Source organism: Hipposideros armiger, unplaced genomic scaffold (genome assembly GCF_001890085.2).
Source record: "Hipposideros armiger isolate ML-2016 unplaced genomic scaffold, ASM189008v1 scaffold_1109, whole genome shotgun sequence".
Taxonomy (NCBI): domain Eukaryota; kingdom Metazoa; phylum Chordata; class Mammalia; order Chiroptera; family Hipposideridae; genus Hipposideros; species Hipposideros armiger.
Window position 1 is genome coordinate 67,329 of NW_017732459.1, and position 22,093 is coordinate 89,421.

At 39.0% G+C, this 22,093-nt stretch overlaps 1 protein-coding gene across 11 annotated transcripts in view; it reads right to left on the minus strand.

Moving 5' to 3' along the window:
- The window catches only part of FAT1 (FAT atypical cadherin 1), a 154,942-nt gene that overhangs the window by 24,980 nt on the left and 107,869 nt on the right, over positions 1-22,093 (minus strand). For 8 of the 11 annotated variants that reach the window (XR_002122726.1, XR_002122725.1, XR_002122724.1 and 5 more), the window contains 9 exons: positions 21,692-22,021; positions 20,984-21,194; positions 19,692-19,760; positions 18,585-18,724; positions 13,868-14,143; positions 13,531-13,741; positions 3,972-8,039; positions 3,230-3,426; positions 550-703 (listed from right to left, as the gene is read on the minus strand). Coding sequence is in view for 8 of the 11 variants with exons in the window: in XM_019632243.1 (XP_019487788.1) it covers positions 550-703; positions 3,230-3,426; positions 3,972-8,039; positions 13,531-13,741; positions 13,868-14,143; positions 18,585-18,724; positions 19,692-19,760; positions 20,984-21,194; positions 21,692-22,021 (5,656 nt within the window). In the remaining 3 variants the exon portion in view is untranslated. The remainder of the gene's footprint in view (positions 1-549; positions 704-3,229; positions 3,427-3,971; positions 8,040-13,530; positions 13,742-13,867; positions 14,144-18,584; positions 18,725-19,691; positions 19,761-20,983; positions 21,195-21,691; positions 22,022-22,093) is intronic. The other 3 variants (XM_019632250.1, XM_019632249.1, XM_019632246.1) reach the window with 1 other exon arrangement.

A 22,093-nucleotide genomic window follows, 5' to 3' on the forward strand; every position in this document is an offset into this window, starting at 1 on the left:
AAATTAAAAAAAAAAATTAAATTGACTCAAAATATTAGATTCATATGCTCACATTTAATCCTTTGGTGTGGGGGGAGGGTGAACTTAATAGAAAATTATTACCTCACCCCAATCTTAACAAAATAGAAATTATAAGAGGAAAACAATCCTAGCAATTCAAAGATGAGTAAAATACTATGAATTATTTTCATGAATATGCTAAATTATAAATTTATGACCACGCATTCATGAAAACAAACTACATATAAAATGGATAAAGCAGAATGTTTGAAGTATATTTTAACTTCTCAGGTTTTTTTTTTTTAAGGTGATACAATTTTAAATCCTTGCTTCAAACAGGTGATATTGTTGCTGTTGCTTTTTAAAAATCTCACCCCAAATTTTACACATTAAATTGCTGTTTAGATTTCTAAACAATGCCAATTTTGTAGCATCGAACACACGTTACATGAACAAAATGTAATTTTAATTTTTGTGTGTGATCTAAACCCACCTGCATATATGATTTTGTTGGAACACAATTAATTTTGCCCCGAACTCCATCATTACCTGTGTCTGGATTTAGTTTGAATTTTTCTGCACCTGGACCAAATAATGTGTAAGTAATTTCAGCGTTGGAACGGATATCGGCATCTGTAGCCGAGACCTGCATGATCAATTTCCCAGGAAAGGCATCTTCTGGAATCGTGTCTGAATACAAAGTCTACAAAGAGTTTAAACAATATTGTTAACAAAAGACACTGAAAGTCAACATGATTGCCAAGGGCATGACTGGAAATAAATCACTTAACTTTGGCCATAGAAAACATGGGAAATAACCGAAGTTACAATCCAAGGAGTTTTCAAAACTATTTTTCTTATAAAACAATATAAAATGAGGAGCCACATAGCAATAAACAATTCCATATTGCTCAAAGAGTCTGAACTGACATGCAACCGACAGAGTTCTGAATGCAGTGCTTTATGTCTGAGTTGGTTTCATATTTAGTTTACATTCTTATGAGAAAATATAAGTAGCACTCCCTATTTACCTAAAGATTGGGGAAAATAGATGCCTGTGACATCTATCTACTAACTTCCAATATAGGAATTTATTATTTGCACTCATTCTTAAACACATAACCAAGTAACTGCAGTTGAGAAAGAAGCAATCCTCGGGTCATGGGAGAAAACAGACCCCCATGGGAGCGGGATAAGTGAGAATCGGGCCAGGGCACTTCTATTGCCTGCTCTAACCTCTCTCTTCATATCCGACCTAACGTTCAAATATAATAAATGGTTGTTTTCAGTTCCAACTATTTAGAAATCTATGCCATAAACCAAAACACAAGACAGATAAGATTTTGTTGAATTTATTTTCTTAATTTGAGCTCAATTCTAGGTGAACTACATTTTATGACTCATGAAATAGGATATTTTGCAATACTGATAATGCCAAATTGGTCCAGGGTCCAAATTTTATTATTCCCAAAGATGATAGGGTATTACATTAAAATAATATGAAAGTGTCAAAAAACAACAAAACACATACATTTAGTTTCTATAAGATGCAAATATACACATCAAGTCCTCTACCCCAGGAAATACTATCACCAAAAGGTACCAACATGGACTGGAATGAACTCCTCATCCCTTACAAGTTCCACTTCCCCTCTTGACTAAATTACAGCTCTGTTCCTTTCCACAGCTACAACATGCCTCATGCTTACTGGGGGCGCTCTCCAATTCCTCTGGCTCTCTCCAAAATCACTTTCTCCTCTACCCAACCTTCCCTCACCATGCCGCACTCCGTTTCCTTCCTTTCACCCTCAACTTTCCAAATCTATTTCCTCCTTAAGTGCATCCTTTTCAACCTTGACCAATCAGGCATCCACCCACATCATGACAGTGAGGCGGCCACCTCCAAGCCGGTCACAGGCTCCACATGGTCTGTTTCAATCTCAATCACACCTCTGCTGGCAATCCTGGTAACGCCATCCTGATACCTGCATTCTCTTCCTTCCATCTCTGCTTCCTCCTCCTTTCTCCCTAGGGAAATACCTTACCTATCTCTGCTCTTGTTCCCATTTTGTAATTATCCTTTCAAGTGAATTCAATTATCAGTTATCCATAGAAGCAGCCAAGTTTACATATCCCTCCCTAATATCCACCCTCAATCTCACCATCTCTAAACTTCTGAAAAACACATTCGACTCAATGTCCCATTACCTTAAACTGAACAAATCAGAAGTGGAACCCAACGTGCTTCCTCTAAAAGTAATTCCCACCCTGGCTTATCTTTGGTCTTTCTCCCCATCTCTCCTATAGGAAACATTCAAGTCCATCTTGACTTGACACGCTTGCCATGCTGTGACATCCAGGCAGGACCAAGTGCGGCCAGTTTTCCCTGTGTAGTGTCTTGTGTCCTTTCATTCCTTCTGCCACCTCTGCCTACTTTCTACTATCCCCTTGCTGCCAGGCTTCCTCAACTAAATGAACACAATATTACCAAACTCATCTTCTTTGAGGAACTCTGGGTTCATGTCATCTTCACCTTTCAAATAGAAAAGGATTCAAAGAGCCCCCGTTTTCTCTAGGATAGAGGGTCCCCATTCCCGGAAGGACCTTCGCAGCCTCTATAATCCAGTTCACCCTTAAGACCCATTGCTTTCCCACTTCTACTCCGCTATCTAATCACTGTCTCCCAAAGGCCGAGCTTTCCTCATCCTCTAGCTGCAGTGGTTGCTCCTGCTCACGTGCTCACCCTGCACCCTCATGGGGGCAGCTCTTCTGTGACATATCTGTTCTCACACGAAACGGCTCCACAGGTGCAGCAGCCACATCGTTAACCTCGAACTTTTTCTACTGTGTCAAGAGCAAGTGCCCCCAAAACGGTCTGTTAAAGCACAACAGAGCTCTGCATAAACAATTGCTGGCCAGATATTTCCCCCAAAATAACCTCATTCCCAAATGAAGAAAATCCCTTCATGGAAACTTGACGGAGCATTTTTACACACAACTGTAATCCTGTCCATAATTTACAGTTTTTTTAGACGAGTTTTTAAGCTATTTAGCATTCCCTAACATAGTTGACACCAATCCAACTCTTGCCCCATCTAACACTCATCTTTGCTTAAACAGCAAGAGACTATACTACAAAGCCCCACAGCACCACGTGGCAGTCCTACTGCAAGGTCTGAGAAACAAATCTAAATTCATCATCTATAAATGTAAAGAAAGAGCAGCCTACCTTTTCACAAACTGGACTGTTGTCATTTGCATCAAGAACTTTCACTTCAACTATAGCTTTTGAGGAGAAGGTCCCATCAGTCGCTGTGATAGTCAGATGGTAGTTGTCCCTTTTTTCCCTATCTAGAGGTTTCTTCACATAGACCTTCCATTCATTGTGTACATTTTCAATAGCAAACTGCCCCAAAGGATCCCCTCCTATTAAATAAACGGGGGAAAATGACAAACTTGTTGACATAAGGAAAAGTAATAACAGGAGAAATAAAGTATACAGTAGATATGTAACGTTATGGCTTATAAGAATTAAGGTGTTTTTTTAAAAAAATAATTACATATGCATTTGGTATATTAGCTTTCCCATTTACCAAGAAAAAAATCAAAGCAGCAGTAAAATGTGTTTTTAAGCATAGCAATAAGTCAAATAAAATATAGGCTAATAAATAATACCTTAGCCTACATTAAAGTTATAACTTTTTCTTTTTAATTACAATATATTTATTGTATGCCAAGTATAAAGTTCAACGGAATGAGTCATAAAAATCAAAAACAGTCTAATGAAACAACTTTTAACTTTGCTCAGGCAAAGAACTTGAAATGTAGCTTAACAGATGCTATTTCTACTTACTCTAGATATGCTTAACTTAAATCATCCCTTTACCGTCCAATTTCCATAAAACACGTTATCTCAGAATTTATACTTCTAATATATTTGATTTTAAACGAAACCATTTAAATTTTTTCACCTGTTATATAATATGTAACTTGTCTGTTAATTTCTTCCGAATCAGCGTCCGTGGTACTTAAGATAGCAATTACACCGCCTGGCGGATCATCTTCACTCACAGTCCCTTTGTAAATCTCTGCCGTGAATCGTGGGGGACTATCGTTGACATCAGTGACAGTCACATCCACGATGGCCGTGGAAGACAGCTGAACCTTTTCCCCATGATCTGATGCAACCACTTTAATCTGGTAATTGTCTCTCTTTTCATGGTCAAGCTCCTTTAGGGTTGTAATCCAGCCTGTTTCCATGTTGATGGCAAAAGATTCAATGACTTCTACACTTTGTGACTGATCTAGGCTATACATAACGTGGCCGTTGGTGCCTGAGTCTAGATCAGATGCCCTGACCTGAATGACTCTACTTCCCCCTGGCTGGTTTTCAACAATAAATGCCTCATACGGGCTAGACTCTAAGGCAGGGCTGTTATCATTTGCATCTTTCACTTGGATACTAACATCTACAGAAGCCACCACCTCATAGTCATCATGAGTGCACCTGGCAAGTATGGAAAACTGGTACCACTTAGTTGTCTCATGATCCAGGCTCTTCTCCAGTTTCAGTCTCCCACTCTGTCTGTCAATCACAAAGAACTCATCCCTGTTACTTTCGGGAGTATTCCCTTTGACGAGGCTGTAAACGACAGTCCCACTGTGCTCTGCTTGGATGAGATCGATTTCTGTTCCGATAGGCATGTCCTCTGAAATAGCATAGGTGTAAAAGGGTTCTGAAAATTTGGGAAGCTGCATTTCTGGTGGAAGTATTTTAACATAGACGGGAACAACAGACTCTTTGGGTGGAGACCCGCTATCCACAGCTCTGACAAAGAAAGTGAAGATCTCATTTTCTAAGCCAATTAAGCTTTCCTTTGTAGTAATTATGCCAGACAGTTTGTTAATTTCCAAATTCTCTTTCACACTCTCAGAATCTGCTTCAATGGCGTAGGTGACATCCGCGTTGGATCCCTCATCAGCATCACTTGCAAGAACTTTAATGACGGATGTCCCTTTGGGAGCACTGGATCCGATGTTTACTTCATACTTGGTTGCTCGAAACTGTGGGGCATTATCATTGTCATCAGTAAGGATGACATTAATGGTGCAGAAAGCAACTTTCCCTCCAGCATCCTTCGCCATTAAACGCACAGCGATTACTTTCTCCGCTGGGGTTTCTCGGTCAAGTTTTTCCAAAGTAAATACCTGTCCTCTCTCATTGGTGTAAAATCTGTCTTTGGCAAAGTCATTTACAATATGGTAAGTAATGTGACCATAAATACCGGAGTCCCCGTCAGTTGCTTTAACCTCAATCACCAGTGTGTGTAAGGGAGCGTTTTCAGCTAGCTCCACTTCATATTCATTCTGAAGAAAAACAGGACTGTGCAAATTGCCTCCAATTACAGTGACCTGGACCTGAGCCGAACTTCTAAAAACTCCATCAGAAACAGAAATGTTAAGGCTGCAAAATGGCTTCAAGGTGTGCCGGCGGAGGTTTGAGAGTGTGATAATCCCTGTTTCACTGTCAATGACAAAGTTCTTATGCTCGTTGCCAGACACAATGGAATATTCCAACTTGTCTATGTCTGAACTGTCAGCATCATGGGCTTTCACACAGGTGACAAAATGCCCGTGAGCGGCATGCTCGCTAATTTTGGCCTCATAAATCGGTTGGTCAAACAGTGGTGGATTATCATTGAGGTCGGTGACATCGACTGTGACAATCACATCACTGCTCAGCGGGGGCATGCCACCATCCACAGCCCTCACAAAAATCCTGTGCTGCTGGAACTGCTCATAATCCAAAGTCCTGACGAGTGAAATGAGACCCGTGCTGCTATCTATGTGAAAATGTTCATGACTCTTGCTGTGATTCCCAAACATGTGGTACGAAATTCCTCTATTTGGTTCTGAGTCAGAATCTGTTGCTCTAACCTGAAGAACAGACGTTCCAATTACAGACGCCTCAGACAGCGTTGCAGTGTAAGACTGCTGGACAAACACAGGAGGGTTATCATTGATGTCTTCCACTATTATGTCAACAAATACTTCAGCATGAGCCCCAGTCAAGGAGTCAGTTGCTCGTATGCTCAGTTTATATGCTGGGTGGGACTCAAAATCCAGAGGAGCTATGACATTTATCACTCCAGTGTTGAAGTTAATGGTAAACTGGCTAAAAGGATCTCCATCTGTGATGCTGTAGAACACTTTCAAACCTTCTGGACTGTTAGCCTGCACGTGGACAACAGGGCTATGCATCTGGATATTCTCTGGAATCTCTGCGCTGTAGAAAGGTTTTTCAAACACGGGCATAGCTTTATTCATGACAGTGATCGGAACTATAACTTCAGCCAAAAAAGCTGGGTTTCCTCCATCTTTTGCAACCACTGTGACAAGATATTCTTTATTCAAGGTTTCAGGTTCAAACTGCTTTTTCAGTGAAATTTCACCAGAGGGCCCGATTTGAAAGTGTTCGTGATGTTCCTTTAGGTAGTAATGCACTTCCCCGTTTCTGCCACTATCTCTGTCTACGGCAGTAACGTAACGGATAACATGGCCCACGGCAGTGTCCACTTTAACCACAGCATAGTACGGAAGGTTGACAAACACTGGTGCATTATCATTTTGGTCTTCTATGATGACCTTCACCACGACATGGGCCACTGCTGAAGGCTTATGTTCTTGTGTCACTTCTACTACCACATCAAATGCCTCCTGCTGTTCACGATCAAACGGTATACCAGTTGTCGAGAGAACTCCTGATGTGCGACTTATTTTAAATCTGCGATCTGGGTTGAGAATATGATAAAACAGAGGCTCGTTGATTGGATTCCCAAGAGCAGTAATGACAGCTAATGTTCTAGCTTCAGTGGAATTCTCTTTCACTACTGCAGAATAGAAATCTTGGGTAAACTTCAGTTGACTTTCCTTGCTTTCTTTCACGTTAATTTTCACTGAGGAAAAGCTTGCAAATCTGCCATCAGAAGCTCTAATGGTTAACTCGTAACGGCTTCTTAACTGAGTTGTGTTTTGTACAGTTATAGAACCAGTCTTGTAGTCCATGAAAAACTTCTCCCCGATGTTGCCTTCGGTGATGGAGTACATTAACTGTGAGAACACGCTTGAATCGGCATCTGTAGCGTTCACTGTGATGACTTTTACTCCTTTGTATGTGGGCAACAAAAGAGATGCTTCATATAATGATTTGGAAAACACGGGAGGGCAGTCATTAATGTCAATTACATGTATAGTCACATTAGCTGCATATTCAGCAAATAACCGTGGGGTTCCCATATCATGCACTTGTACAGTAAAGTGAAAGGTACTTGTTTCTTCATAGTCCAAACTTAGTATTGTATGAATAGCACCAGTGCTAGAATCAATAGCAAAATACTTGTGTATAGATGGTTCCACAATGTGATAAACAAGCAAAGCATTTGATTCTTTATCAGCGTCAGTTGCTCGAATCACTAATGGGATGCTCTTGTCTGTTAGGACCACACTGTTAATTGAAGCGGATTCGCTAATGAGTCCTGTATATTCTGCCTGTATAAAAACTGGCAAGTTGTCATTTTCATCCTGTAGATGCACTAGAACAGTTGTATTAGCAGACAAACCAGCCATGTTAGTTCCTTGTATTGTCAATGTATAAATGGGCAAAGTTTCAAAATCCAGGGCTTTCTGAGTGATGATACTTCCAGAATGTGGGTTAATATCAAAAGCATCAGCTATATTCCCGTCTTTTATTTCATACACCACTGAGGATTGACTATGGGCTGTCACCATTCCAACAAAACTCCCAATGCTGATAGTTTCACTAATTTCAACAGAATATTCTTTAGATGTAAATTTAGGAGAGGCATTGTCAGCAATTGTGACAAATATATGCACAGAAGTTATTTCACTCATTGGTGGATTGCCTTTATCTGTAGCTTTTACCATTAAATCATATTCCACTTGGTTACTTCGATCTAATTCTTTGGCAGTTTTTATAGAGCCCAAGATGGGATCAATTGTAAAAGAATTTCCAATATTTCCTGGGAGAGAGAAAAAAAAAAAGCACATTAGAGAAAAATATAGAGATCGACAGAAGTAGTAGTTGGAAATATAGAAACAAAAATATCTTTAAAAATTACATTCTGAAATTAAAAAGAAATTTGGGGGTTATCAACATATGAATGGAACCTGTTTCGTTCAACTTGTTTCATTTTTATCCACCTAAAATAAGGCAGATTTTTCAAAGTATTGTCCATAAATTATGAAAAGCAAGAAACAGAAGAAATATCACTCTGCACCGAACACTACCACACCTCACTCTCTATTGGCTAAACTAGCAATGTACCACAGAAGGATACGGTTATCCTTCCACAAAGCAATTAAGTTCATAATTTTCCAAGAGTCCCTCAAAAACCTTCTGAAACACATTTATATTTTCAGCATTTATCACTTGAAAATGCTCAAGATTCTTATTCATTATGAAAGGGAAGATTCAATTCACTAAGAAAATGTAACAAACTTCAAGAGAGTTGGTTCCTTATTTTAATATTTAGGTAATTGATGAATAAGCTTGTGTACAATCTGTCCCACCTTATAGGCTCTGAAGATTTCAGTAATACTCTCTTCTTAATCTTTTTCAGGTCAATTTATTCCCTGGGTTAGTGGTTCTCAAGTAGGGGTGATTCTGCCCAGAAGGGGACATTCAACAATGTCTGGAGACACTTTTGGTGGTCACTACTTGGGAGGAGAGGGTGATACGGGCACCTAGTGGGTAGAGACCAGGGATGCTGCTAAACATCCTGCAATACACAAGATGGCCCCCACGACAAAGAATTTTTGGTTCACAATGTCAGTAGTATTGAGTCTGAGAAACTCTCCTCTAGGATATTGTTTTACTTGCTTTTCTTTGGACCTTTTCCAGCTATATTAAATACATGTATTTAGCTGCAAGTGCAACTCCACAATATTCCATTGTTTTGTATCAATTGAAATCCTTCTGAAGAAATGAGCAGTTTACTACAATTTTAGCAGTATACTATGTTTTTGGATAGATCAAGGCAGTATGAGAGTCCTCAGGTTTGACCAGTCCATGAACTCTCCCCATCCATTTTTCTGTTTTATAAACAAGATGCCAGATCCATTATCCTGGTCAGAGAATTGAATTTATTTTCCCCAAATGAACTATTACACCTACCCAAAACAAAGTTGACTTGCCTCAATTGCTTTCTCAAATTTTGTTTTCCTCCAGTTTGCAATCGAGTGTGGCACTTCATAGAATAGAACTACTTAGTGTGATTTGCAAACCAGGGGATTAACCAAGCACTTCTTTCTCCACATCATTACTAGTAAACACTTCCTCTACAGCCTTCATTTCCTTCAATACATTTCCCAAAAATTCATGATAACTATTTTTGAGGCCAGACCCAGTCTGGTTTTCATTAAGTTCGCCTGGCTCCGCATCCAGGCCCCAGGGCCGTGCCTCAGTCTGCAACAGGGCCGAGGCCCAGGCTTTCTCCAGGCCCGGAAGATCTGAGCTAACCCTTGCCCATGAATGGTGTCATGCTGCACTGGCCAGGCCTTGCAGACACTAATTTCTAGCCTGCGCATATCTATGAGAGTCAATAACCCCAGATTCTCTCTCATTGTATTGTAGTCAGTTATCATAACACCAAGGTCTTTTCTCACCCTACCTGTGTACCACCCTATCTTCCAAAACTGTGACTGGCTGCCTGGGCTCATAGAGGAGAATGTGACAACCTTGGACAACTATCTTTATCCCCACCCCTTGAACTTTTCGTCTGTCTGTGCTAAAAAAGTAGCTGACCTACCATATGTTTATATTCACTCATCTGTATGCATTTCTCTTATCTTGTATAGGGAAGCCTTAACACTTCAAATATGCCGGGCCTCACATGGAGGAATGAATAGATTTTATCTATATATTAAAGCAGTCTGGCAGTTCCGCACAACTCGCTCCCTGCCCTCCAGTCTCATTAGTTTCCTCCATGCTCCTTGGTCAGGCGAGTGCATTCTCATTTCAAGACCACTGGATTTGGTGAATCCTCTCCTGAACAGTTTTCGCCCAGTTATACTCCTTGCTCATTCATTCATTCATTAGTTCATTCTTGTTTTACCCAATGCCCTGTGCTTAGAGTATAATGGGGAGACCTTCCTTAACCTGCCTATTCAGCAGGTTGTCTGTCCTCTTTATACCATGTTGTAGCCTTGTTCTTATCTGCTCTTCCACTAGAACAGAAGCCCCATTTAAGCATGACTTGTATTCATTATTTTATCACCTGTGCCTAGAAAAATGCCTGACACATAGGACACACTCAGTATGTATTTGCTGAGTGAAACAACTTTCACACATGCATGGAAAGATACTGAATTAAATACCAAACAGGTTGATCAGCAGCCTGAAAAAAAATCAATACATTCATTAAGGCACTATATTTATACCTGTGTTGGGTTTTTCCTGCATTAATACTTCTATAACTACCAACAACCATTTGTTAGATTAGGTCATTTAAAAGTATTACCAAAAGAAACATATATGGCCTAATTGGGAATCCCTGATTAAAATTCTGAACCAACCATGATATTCAGAAACATTCTTTATTACTTGGAGTATCCTGACTTTGATAAAGACAGCTCTGAGCCTATCACTGGTAACAAAAAGGTTAGGTAGGAACCCAGCTAGTCAGTTATTATATAGATCCTACATACACTATGGCAGAAATCATCAGATTTGTGGATGGGAGAGCAACATCATGTTTATGTGGAAAAACTCCGAGGGCTGCTAAGTGGTCTGAACACACACCTGTCTCATCTAGTAACAGGCGCACTCGCTAATACTGAAACACACGTGTGTAATTTGTAAATGAATTCACAGGGCAATGGGAGAAGTCTGCACTAGGTTGGGGGCTTAGTCATGCACTTTAGTTGGAGACACTGGTGATTTCTAAATGGCCTTAAATTGTTCTCTCCGTTGGAGCAAGGCAATTATCTGGACAAACTGTGCTCATTAGCTGTGACTGTATTACACACACCCCATAGGGCATGTCAGGGAGCTGCGTACAGGAATCCGTGTCTTCCCACCATGCTGGGGATGCTGACTGCCTGACAATATGGAATCCTCTATAAAGCTTCAGCTGCAATAATACTTAACATAAGTTTGGGAAAGAGAACCAGTTCTTGTCAATGAATATATTTACTGTCTTCTATTTCCAGGTGTTACAATAATTTTGAAGTTATAATAATCTACTTTAAAAAAAAAAAAGAGAGAAGAAAATGCCATGCAGCCCAGAGTATGGGGCTCATGTGTCTCTAAACACATAACTCAATTGTTACTGAAAATACCCTTTAATTAATTCCTTTTTTCCTAAAGACTCCTAATCAGACCAAACCTTTTGCTCAGTAAATTACTGCTAATTAAACATGCAGTGTTGTGACCTGAACTTATAGTCTTTTGAACTTTATTAAATGTAATCTGACAGAAATTAGAAGCAGGTGATTATGAATAAACTGTTAAATGAAATGCAGTATAACCATCATATAGTTCCTGCTAGTCCAACAGATTCACATACACACAATTCTACAGCATTTGAAGGTACTAGTTTCCTATAAAGTAACTGTTCAGCACAATTTTTATATTACCAAATCTAAAAAAAAAAAAAATCTTCTTAAAAGTCCAAATTCAGTATCAGAAGAGGCCCTTGGTATTATCTATTCTTCCAGCAGAGATACAGCTCCATTCTTGGAATACCAAATTACTAATTCCATCAGTCATTACAAATATTTAAAGAATGCACATGCCTTTAGTCAGGCACCAAGAATCATATTTTAACCACCCAGTTGTTGAAAATTATGTGAAAGCTCAGGGAAAGTTTAACATTTTCTCCTACACAAACCCAGCCAGTTTGTCTATGAGAAAATTATTTTATTGAAGTGTTCAGGCATGCACAAATGGAATGCACTGTTTTTCTAATGGCTAAATTTCTGAACCAGTGGGAAAACCTTCATTTTTATTCAAGGCACTAACTACACTATAATACATTTTAACACTGCAACCATGGGCAGTCTATGAGGTCTTGTGAGTAATGGACTAAATCTGGTCATTTTCAGGGAAATAAATGAAACTTCAAATATATTAAGAAACAAAAATAGTTCAACCACATAAAACGCATCAACTAAGTATTGTTCTTTAAAATTCCTCTCCATTTGCTCAGCTTTTGATTATATGACCTATAGCTAACTTATACCTTTTCCAATTCTAATGCCTAAGCGAGACACAATTTCTAAATATGCAGAGGTATGACTTCCCCCAAAAAGTGAAGTTAAGTGGATGATCTCAATACTCTAAAATCATTATAAAGGCAGAAGAAGACTCTGTACTAACGATGGCACCGAGAAGGATGGAAAACCGAAAACTGCCTTCTCGACATTTTAATGACATTTTACTACTTACGTGTAGTACTTGGTATGAGTAAGGAAAGTCCCAAAGCAAGGTAATTTCTGACTATACAAATCATATGCACTAAAGCAAACCTGTTTCAATCAGGGGCAGAATTCTTTTGCAAGACCATATATTTGTGGACCCATGGTGACTCCCATACCTGTCAAGCACAAGTATGAATGCTCATAGCACGGCACCCAGGACAGAAAATGACCTTCATTAGTCCGTGGGACGAATAAATGAATGATTGAGTAGTAGCATAAAACAGAACAGAGAACAAAAACATTTCTCTTTGACATCTGCTTCCTGGTGATCTTCCTTCTTGTAATCACCAGCAAGACCGAGCTCTTGCCTTATCATCCCTAGAAGAACGGCCCACACTTTCTGATTTGATCTTCCTTGCCCTTGTTGCCTCTTGATAACCCCAGCCCCTTCAGCTTTTCAAAATTTCTTCAACTTCAAATCCCAACCCTGGGGCCTACTAGAAGCAATAACCCATGAATGAAATGCAACTATCAAAACTGCATGGGGGTGGAAGTAACAGCAAAGCTAAACCCGGAAGGGGCCGCAGAGGCATGACACTCTCTTTGGGAGATTTGACTCAATCAGAATTGGATGATTCAGCACTCTGTCATGAGATTTCCTGCTCTGCCTAAGAGAAAGTACTCTCTGACTAAAAATAAAGCATTATATTAACAGGCCAGCGATTTCCTAAAAGTGTCTCATAGTTTACAAAGAAAAATGTGTGTTAAAACACTTTTAGAAATATTGAATTGGTCAAATGGTTTTCTTTACTGTAGGACTTCTCTACTTGAAGTATGCTAATATTGTGAATCTCCAAGAACTTTACCCAACCTTCGTTAGGAGTCTCTATCTTAGCTTTGTAAAGAGTTAAAAGTTAAAGACTTTTTCTTTCTCTTTCTCCTACCATGTACAATGGTAGCCAAAGATCAATTTATGCCATTTTTTTTACAGTGATACACAGAAATGTTTTAACATCTAGAACTAGTTATAGAAAAGAAACATACTTTCTAACAAGTGTGAAGTTATAAACCTATCGAGTGCTCCCAAAATACCTGATTCGATGGAGTATACCACTTCTGCATTTTTCCCTTTGTCCTTGTCCAGGGCGGTAACCTGTAGCACCACTGAGCCCAAAGCTGCTGATTCATAAACCCGTCCTTCGTAGGAGGAACTGGTGAACCAGGGGGCGTGGTCATTCGTGTCACTGACATTGACAACAATCCTTGCAAAGTTGCGCTTTACAGGTACATCCTGATCTCGCACCTAAAAGAAGCAACACCTTATCAATCCTGTTGACGTTTTCCTTATAACTGATTCAAAATCACTCTCAAACCCATGAAACCCTTCATGAACCAAACGGTGGCAGAAGAAGGAACTGGGAAGCCGTACCATGACTGTGAGAACATGCTGGTGAATGGCTTCGTGATCAAGCGCTTCAGAAGTATAGAGAGAGCCAGTTGCAGGATCAAGACGAAATTTCTTGAGGCTCAATGGATCAATGCTACTCTGCAGAGTGTAGATGAGTTTGTTTTTCTCATCCTTATCCACAGCACTGATTTGCAGAATTTCTGTGTCTGGCACTGTGTCTTCAGGAATTATGACTTCATATTTTGATGTAGAAAATTGAGGACGATGGTCATTTGTGTCTATTACTTTGATGAATACCTACAACAAAATGATTCACATTGTAATATTGATAACTATGATATTTTAATATTTAAAGAATCAAGGAAAAAAATCAGATACATGTTGAAAAAACTGATTTTTCAGCAAAGTGAAATACAAATATGAGAAAGGTTACAAAAATCTAGAATCAAAATTATCTTTAAAATTTTTCATTTATATATCAACTAAGTACATATGAGTAAGATTATGAACACCTTTCTATAAATTCTTGAGACTAAGACTTTGGAGAGAAAGTGTAACACCTTTCATACATTTCTTTCTGATATGCAGACTTAATTTCCCGGTCTGCACAGAAGAGATATTTTTTTTTTTTTTTTAGCTGAGCCATCCTGCTACCTATTGGCAGCTCAGCGGCTGCTCAGCTCGGGCTGGACTCAAACCGCTGTTGCTCAGAGCTCAAACTCTTGAGCGAGCTCTTAACCAACTGAGCCACTTGGCCGGCCCCCCAGAAGAGATATTTTTTAATTACTCATGTAAAGGTAACAGAGAATTTACTTTACCAGGATTTAAAGAAGACTAATTTCCTGTAAAAGATTTGAATCTGTAACTACCAAGCTGGTAGCAGGCATACAAGATGCTATTAGATGTTCACAGTATCTAAATTTCTTGTTCTAATCTTTGAGACTCTAAATTCCTACTGATAGATTTATATAGCTATAAAGAAAAACTAGAAATATGCATAAAATTCTTATTATATTTTTGTGATCATAAAATCTACATAGAAATAGTAAACACGTTTCCTAAAAGCAATTTAAGTACATTGAAAAGATAAACTCCGCTAAATATGTCAACATAGAATAAAGACCTTAGAGGAAAAAGCAGATGTTAAAAAACTGAGTCCCAAGTAAAATTTTTTTACTTGACAGTAAGGGGATTGATTTTCAGACTGAAAAGACATAGTATGTGGATAAGGCACAGCGGAAATCACTACTAATTATAAAAGACGGCTTACAGTTATAAACAAGAAATCTGAGCTTCGTTGGCACATATGGAACAAAGAAGTTCGCTGGTCCAAACGGCACAGGAGGCCACAGACCCAGCAACGCACAGGTAAAGCCATTAACCACATGGGTGCAGGACATGAACAAGAGGCCTTCCCATGAAGACAATGCCAGCATGCTCAGAGAACACGAAAACATCAGTGAGGGACTGCAACACGTCATTTTATATGACTACTACATGCAGTCACCAAACCACAGAAAGGTTTTACGTGAAAGTTATGTAAACATATAAAACTACGGGCACCTCACTCTTCAACGCCGATGCTGACCCAGAAGGGATGTCTATCAAGGCAATTTCTATGAATTAAACCATTAGCTATTTATTTCCACTATAAATTTCAAACTTAATTTTCTTATGGAGTGTTGTGCAGAGATAGTTTAAAACTCTCCAAGATCAGTTAATCACAAGTAAACAGAAACAGCTAAAGTAAAAACAGCCACTTTTGATAAGGTGATTCGATTGAAACATATTTACTGGGCACGTACAGATTCAGCACTTGCCTCCATTTACCAAGGATTTAAAATAAATGTGCAACAGACCCTGTCCTCAGGAAGCTGAAAACCTCACGGGCAACGTCTTTCACATAGAAAGACTAACGAGGTTTCAGACACTATCAAGGAAGTCTTTAGGAGTCCGGCGATGGTCTGGGGCACTCAGAAAGCTTCTACGGAGGAGTTAAGGCTTTGCTTCTGTAGGTTTTAGGTTGGTGCACGAAGACGTGTTGGGGTAGAAGAGCTTGGTCATGAACATAAAGGCAAGAGGTGGAATGGACCATCCTACGTCTTGGAGACTGGAGAGAGGACTTGAAACTGGGGGTGATACAATGAAGGGGCAGGGACAAGGTGGGGCAGGGACAAGGTGGACTCAAACTGTGGATCCTGACCCCTGAGCAGAGGCTGGGGATTTATGCATCCTATGTGCCCTGACTCTTTTGATGAAAGGAAATTTACTCTTCCTCCCCATCAGACAGACCATTCTGGTAGCAGGCAGGACACAGTGAATTGCAGGGACAGAGAATGGTGAGAGGAAGGTGACTCAAATGTCAAGCAGGGGGACAAGCGCCCACACCAGGGCTAACAGGCAACAGCGAACACTTGGTGAGCGATTACTGGTGACAGGCGCTGCAGGCTTGAAGCAAGCACCCTGTGTCATCTCACTAAACCCTCATAAACCCCCCATGAGGACGAAATCAGATGAGAAAATGGAAGCACAGACAGTGCCGGCTGCTTGCCCGGGGACAGGTGTAAGAGGCAGGGCCAAGATTCAAACCACATGGCCTGCTCCAGAGTATGCACTGCGGATGCTCAAGAGGGAAACTGAAAGGAAACATGAAAGCAACGCTGTTTCAAAGAAAGAAAACACTGTTAACTGGATTTGGTAAGTTACCTTGAGGTACCAGATAAAGCCAAGCAACTTGAATTATACCGGTCAGCATCCTTAGCAGAAAACAGCAGGGTAGGAAAGCAAGGAGAGCTATTTCAGCAAAGAACGAGTGGTCACAATCCAACCCGACTGCATCTGCTAAGGATGCACCTTGGCTTAGCACGAGAGTGCTCTCCTAGCCTCCAATCTGACATCTGACATCTGACCTTGACGCAGCAAAACCTGCTCTGCTGGTTCCTGAGTGGTACCTACAGACTGGAATCCACCTTGCTGTGTTCCAGGGCCTTATCAGCCCACTCTGATCTCTGGGTCCCTCTTCAGGTGGTTTGCTGCTCCCCTCCCACCTGATTCCTATCTCCCTGCCCTCAGCCCCACACTGGAAATCCAACCCCGTTTACTGAGTGTTCCCATTGCCCCGCACCTTAACAGGTCAGCCTGGGCACTGTAACCATCCTCTGATATTTTGACTGCCTCCCAAACCAGCAAGTCATTAGGACAGTACCAAGATGCTCTGAAGATGACTGAAAATCAGTTTACGGAGCTATAAAAGAATCACCGAATTTAAGATATTCTGCATCCCTGAGAAAACAAGGACTAGAATATATCTCCCATGTTTCACAAGACTTTTAGTCAATCTACACTGTATTTCATATTAAGCTTTTAACTGTATTAACTAAAATGACAATTAATGGGAAAGGGGGGAACTGCTAACTATTCACTTACGTAATAAATGACAAATGCTACAGTAAGACATCTTTAGTAAGAAGAATGCTTGGCACAGAGGGTCGTTTCTACTGCTTAGTAAGTTTCCTTCGCTAGATGTCTGGTTAGTCGATTATTATGGTGTACATACAGTTACAGTCTTTAAACCTTTCAGAATTACCTTGTTAAATTTCTTATAATTCTTGATGTTTAATTCTCATTTTCGGGCTCTAACGTCTAACTTCTACAATGAGAACAGTTACCAACAAAACTGAAATTTTAATACTATACTAGAACTTTTACATGACAATCTCAAAATAACCACAAAGCATGTTACATACATCAATTTTAAGTACATTAAAAACCACAAGCATTTAGAAAAATGAATGAAATCTTTTCATAACTGGCTCTAAATTGTCTACTCATTTTTTAATTGAAAAGACATCACAGACTATAATTTTTATTCTTTAATGCAATTACATTGCCTAGCAGATGATCTGTCTGATGCAAGATTTAAAACAGTATAATCTAAAGCTAGAAAGCTGAAATCCAGAAGGACTGCATCCTCCAACAATTTAACTTCCTTCTATCGCTCGTCAGATACAGCAGATTACACACAAATCTTTAGCTTCTACCATCCTAATGGAAGCTTCAAGAAAGCAGGGTTTTGTTTCCTAATATTCAGCTTCTAGAACAATACCTGGCACATAGCAAGTGTTCAACAAATTCTCTAAGCGGGCAACACTGAGAATAAAAGAGAACTAATAAGAAAGAAGAGAATTTAAATTTAATTTAGAGGGTTTTAACATACATTTAAATTTCAAATCCCAGTCTCTAGACATCTCTTAATCATCAGGCACAAATAAACATGGTAAAGGAATTATTAGAACAATATTATCAGTTATTTGACACAGCCCTAGCTAAGGCAGCCAAGACTTTAACCAGCTTTAATGAAAATGACTTAGACAATTCATCCTCAACAGTGATACACTTTATACTACCACAGTTCAGAAGGTGTATAATAAAATGAAAAGATTGAGATGACATAACAACAATGTGGCTCATTTTTCTAAGTTTTCTTTCAAAATTTTCAAAACTAGTTAATTGCAAAACCTAAACTGGGATGTTGCAGTTAATTTACTTTCCCTAAATAAAAATCCTTGGTGTGCATCGTGTTAACTGTTATCAGTTAAGTTCTAATACAGATACTTCTGTAACTTCTGATTCGAGAACCCAAGAGGGCAGAATCAACTGTTCCTACTGCCTGTGGACCCTGAAATCAGACTTGCATCAATCCTCCTTTGACAGACACATCACGAGCGGTTCACTTTACCTGAGTGAGTATAGTGCTGGTTCCATCTGTAGCCTCGACTGTGAGGTTATAGTTTGATTTCTGTTCTGCATCCAGGGGTTTGGCAACAATGACAGTTCCGGTGCCCTTGTCCACATCAAAGTGACTGTCGTAGTTGCCACCTAGTTTAAATCAGAACAAATAGAAAAAGTAAAAACACGTCACAGGATGAAAACCTTTATTTTGTGGCTTTCTATTTCTTAATGGCAGTTAAAAACAACAACAACAAAACAAATTTCTGATATATTGATCAAGGTGATTCCAAGAGCTTTCGTTTTGAAAGACAAGAAAAGAAATGCCAATTAGAAAGAAAATGCTTAGTAACACGAAGCTGAGATCTAAATATCAGGGAAGCAACTAAGTGAAAAAGGGCAAGAAAGCAACTCTGAAAACAGAATGACACTGCCAATATTGCCAACGATTTACTTTCCATTTGCTTTTTCAGGGGTTCTAAACATCTTTTTAATTTATATCTCAGTAGCTATGTAACGCATCATTTAGTAACCAAGTTGGCCAATTAAAAGTTTACTAAAAAAAAAAAAAAAATTTGTGACACCTGGTCATGTTGCCCTAATAAAATGCCTATTAAAAACAAATGTTAACCCAGAAAAAAATAGTGGCAGTTAACAACATTTAGCCCTGACTCTTATAAACTATTTGAAATGTTTTCCCATTGTTGTCACACACAAAGCTTAATGAAGCAATAGTTTCTGTGCTACTATGTTATCCAAATGCATTCCCAATTATATTTTAGCTAGAACTCTGTTTTCAATTCCATTGAACCAGAGATATTTATATCAATGAAATGAAATAGAATGAAAATGAAGTCTGAATGTCATAATGAAGTTCTATTACTAAATCTTATCAAAAAGCAAAACAATACAAAACAAAGTCTTCAGTCAAACTTAAAACTAAGAACGGATGCGAAGTCAGTATGTTTGAAAATGGAACGGGTGACCACGTGCATGCACACTATGAAAAGAAAACGCACTGAAAGACAAGTCACTGGAAATAAAATAAGTTCTAAAAACTGATGCTGTAATTTTAGATCTCATAATCTGAGGCAAATTATGCGATCTCAGCAGATACCTTCTGCTGTACAGTTCAGGTCACAAGTCATCTGAAAGATGTAAAACACTTCTCTAGCAAGGGAGTCTCCTGCCACAGCCAAAAAGAAGCAAGCAAGCATGGAAGGAAGCACAGAACAAGGAAGAGCCATCAATCAGACCGGTTCCAAAGGCAGTCAGGGTTAAACGCTGCAGTCAGACGCTGCACAGCAGCAGCCTGCTCATCTGGAAATGTGACAGGAGTTAACAGAGAGCAAACAAACTATTTTGATTGTAGTTAGTTATGAAAATAATCTTTTTTTTTATTTTATTTAAAACGAAACTGTAATGGTTTCATGTATGTTGATGACACCCACAATTTCCTACATTGACCAAAATTATGAAAATAGCCCATCTAGTGTGATAGTTCAAGAGGAAAAGACTGTATCGCCTGTACCGCCTGCACCCTGTGGTCCCTGCAACCTATGTCCCACGGGCTTCGACATGCTGAAATAGCATGTGGGGGGAGGGTGGCCCAGGGTGGGACGAGGGAAAAGGGATAGGAAGGTCCAACTAGACAAGAATCGCAATACACACTTTTGATTTTAACTATCCTTACAATTAAAATAGTGTGAACAAACAGAATTAAAAAAAACCTAAGATGTGAGAGTCTAACGTGACATTTTTTTAAGTATGTCGGAATAGGGAATTATAGTCTTTGTGTAAGCTAAATTAAATGCCAAAAAAAAAAAACAAAAAAAAACTGGTTTAGGCATGTAATTTTTTTTTTTTTAACCAAAGGGTGATTTAATCTAGCAAACCCTGCTTTCTCCTGAAAATGAGGTAAATAAAACTTAAAAAGCCATGGTTGGCACTATTGTTTTAAGTCATAAAATTAAAATTTGTAAGTTTATTCCCTATAAAATACTGACATGTGACAATCACATAGACATAGCTATTTTAAATACTCAAATCACATTCACTAAAAATAGTAAGGTGCCATATGTTATGCATCAAGAAGGAAACATTAAGAAGTCATACTTTTGGACCACAACGTTTAGATCTGTCTGTAACTCCATTTTGTACTTTGAAAAACCTTATTTTTATACTAATGAGATGGTACTTATAGAGCACCTATTTTAAACAAGCTTAATATAGATTGGATATTGTGATACATATTGCAATCAAACTACTGCAATTTAAAACAAAATCTCCACTTATAGGTCTCACTCTCCATTTTAAATTCTGAGGTGTGCACGAAATCATACGACCATAAGCAGGTTCCCCTCGGTGCAGCCTTACACAAGCACAATGAAAACTATGAGGAACGCTTACCAATGATGTCAAACCAAAGAGGTGTGCCCGGAGGCTCAACAGATATCACTCCAATCATGTGAGCAACTGGATCGCTTTCCATCACAGTAAAGGTGAAAAATGATTCTTCAAAGGAAATTGGCTCCAGGGATGGTTTGGGTTTGGAGATCCATTCAATGTGGAGTCGAGTGGTGGACGACTTTTGGGGGCGACCATTATCAACTGCCTTGATCTATAAAATATGGGCAGAGGAAATAAAACAACAATTGGAAGTTACATCCCCTCATTGGAGCATGGACTGATTCGGTCTTAAATTGGGTCAATCTAAAACAATTAATATCTGTATTTGTATGGTATTTGTCTTGAGAGTTAAAAAAGTATAACTACTGCACTGTGTTGTACAGCTGAAACTAACTAAAAAAATGTTTATTTCACAATTTTAAAAAAATTACAAAAAACATATATATATATATATACACATATATACATATATCTGTATTTGTATATTCCATGTGTTTAATGATTGATATAAAGCACAATCTCTTTATGCTACAGTCAACATAAATAACTGGAGCGACAGCTGAAAAGAGAAAAAAAAACATACGACCCACTGCTAGGTCACAAACACTGAGACCACTGACTGAACAGGGATAAAGTTAGAAGAGTGGTAAGAATATTATATTGATAAAAAAAATATATAAGACATTCAAAGACTAGACTTTAACTCACGGAAAGAATATCATATTCTCCAGCTCCAGAAAACTTCTTGGATGAAACCAGTCCAGTTTTTGGCTCAATAAAAAACTTGCCATTCTCATTTCCATCTTCGATGCTATAGGAGATTTCTGCATTGGGACCTTCATCTTTGTCAGTAGCTATAACGCGATATATAGGCTCACGCTTAGCGTTTCTTTCTCGTTCTGGTTTGTCCCGCTCTGGAAGTCTGATTTTGTAGAACTTTTGCAGGAACTGAGGTTTGTTGTCATTTTCATCAAGGATTTTCACAATCACTCTTGCAACGGTTGATTTGGGGGGACTACCATTATCTGTCACGGTAACCTGTTTTTTAAAGGTAACAGATCAACAAATGTTTTTCAAATGTACTATGTATGAAGCGCATGCCTTCTTCCT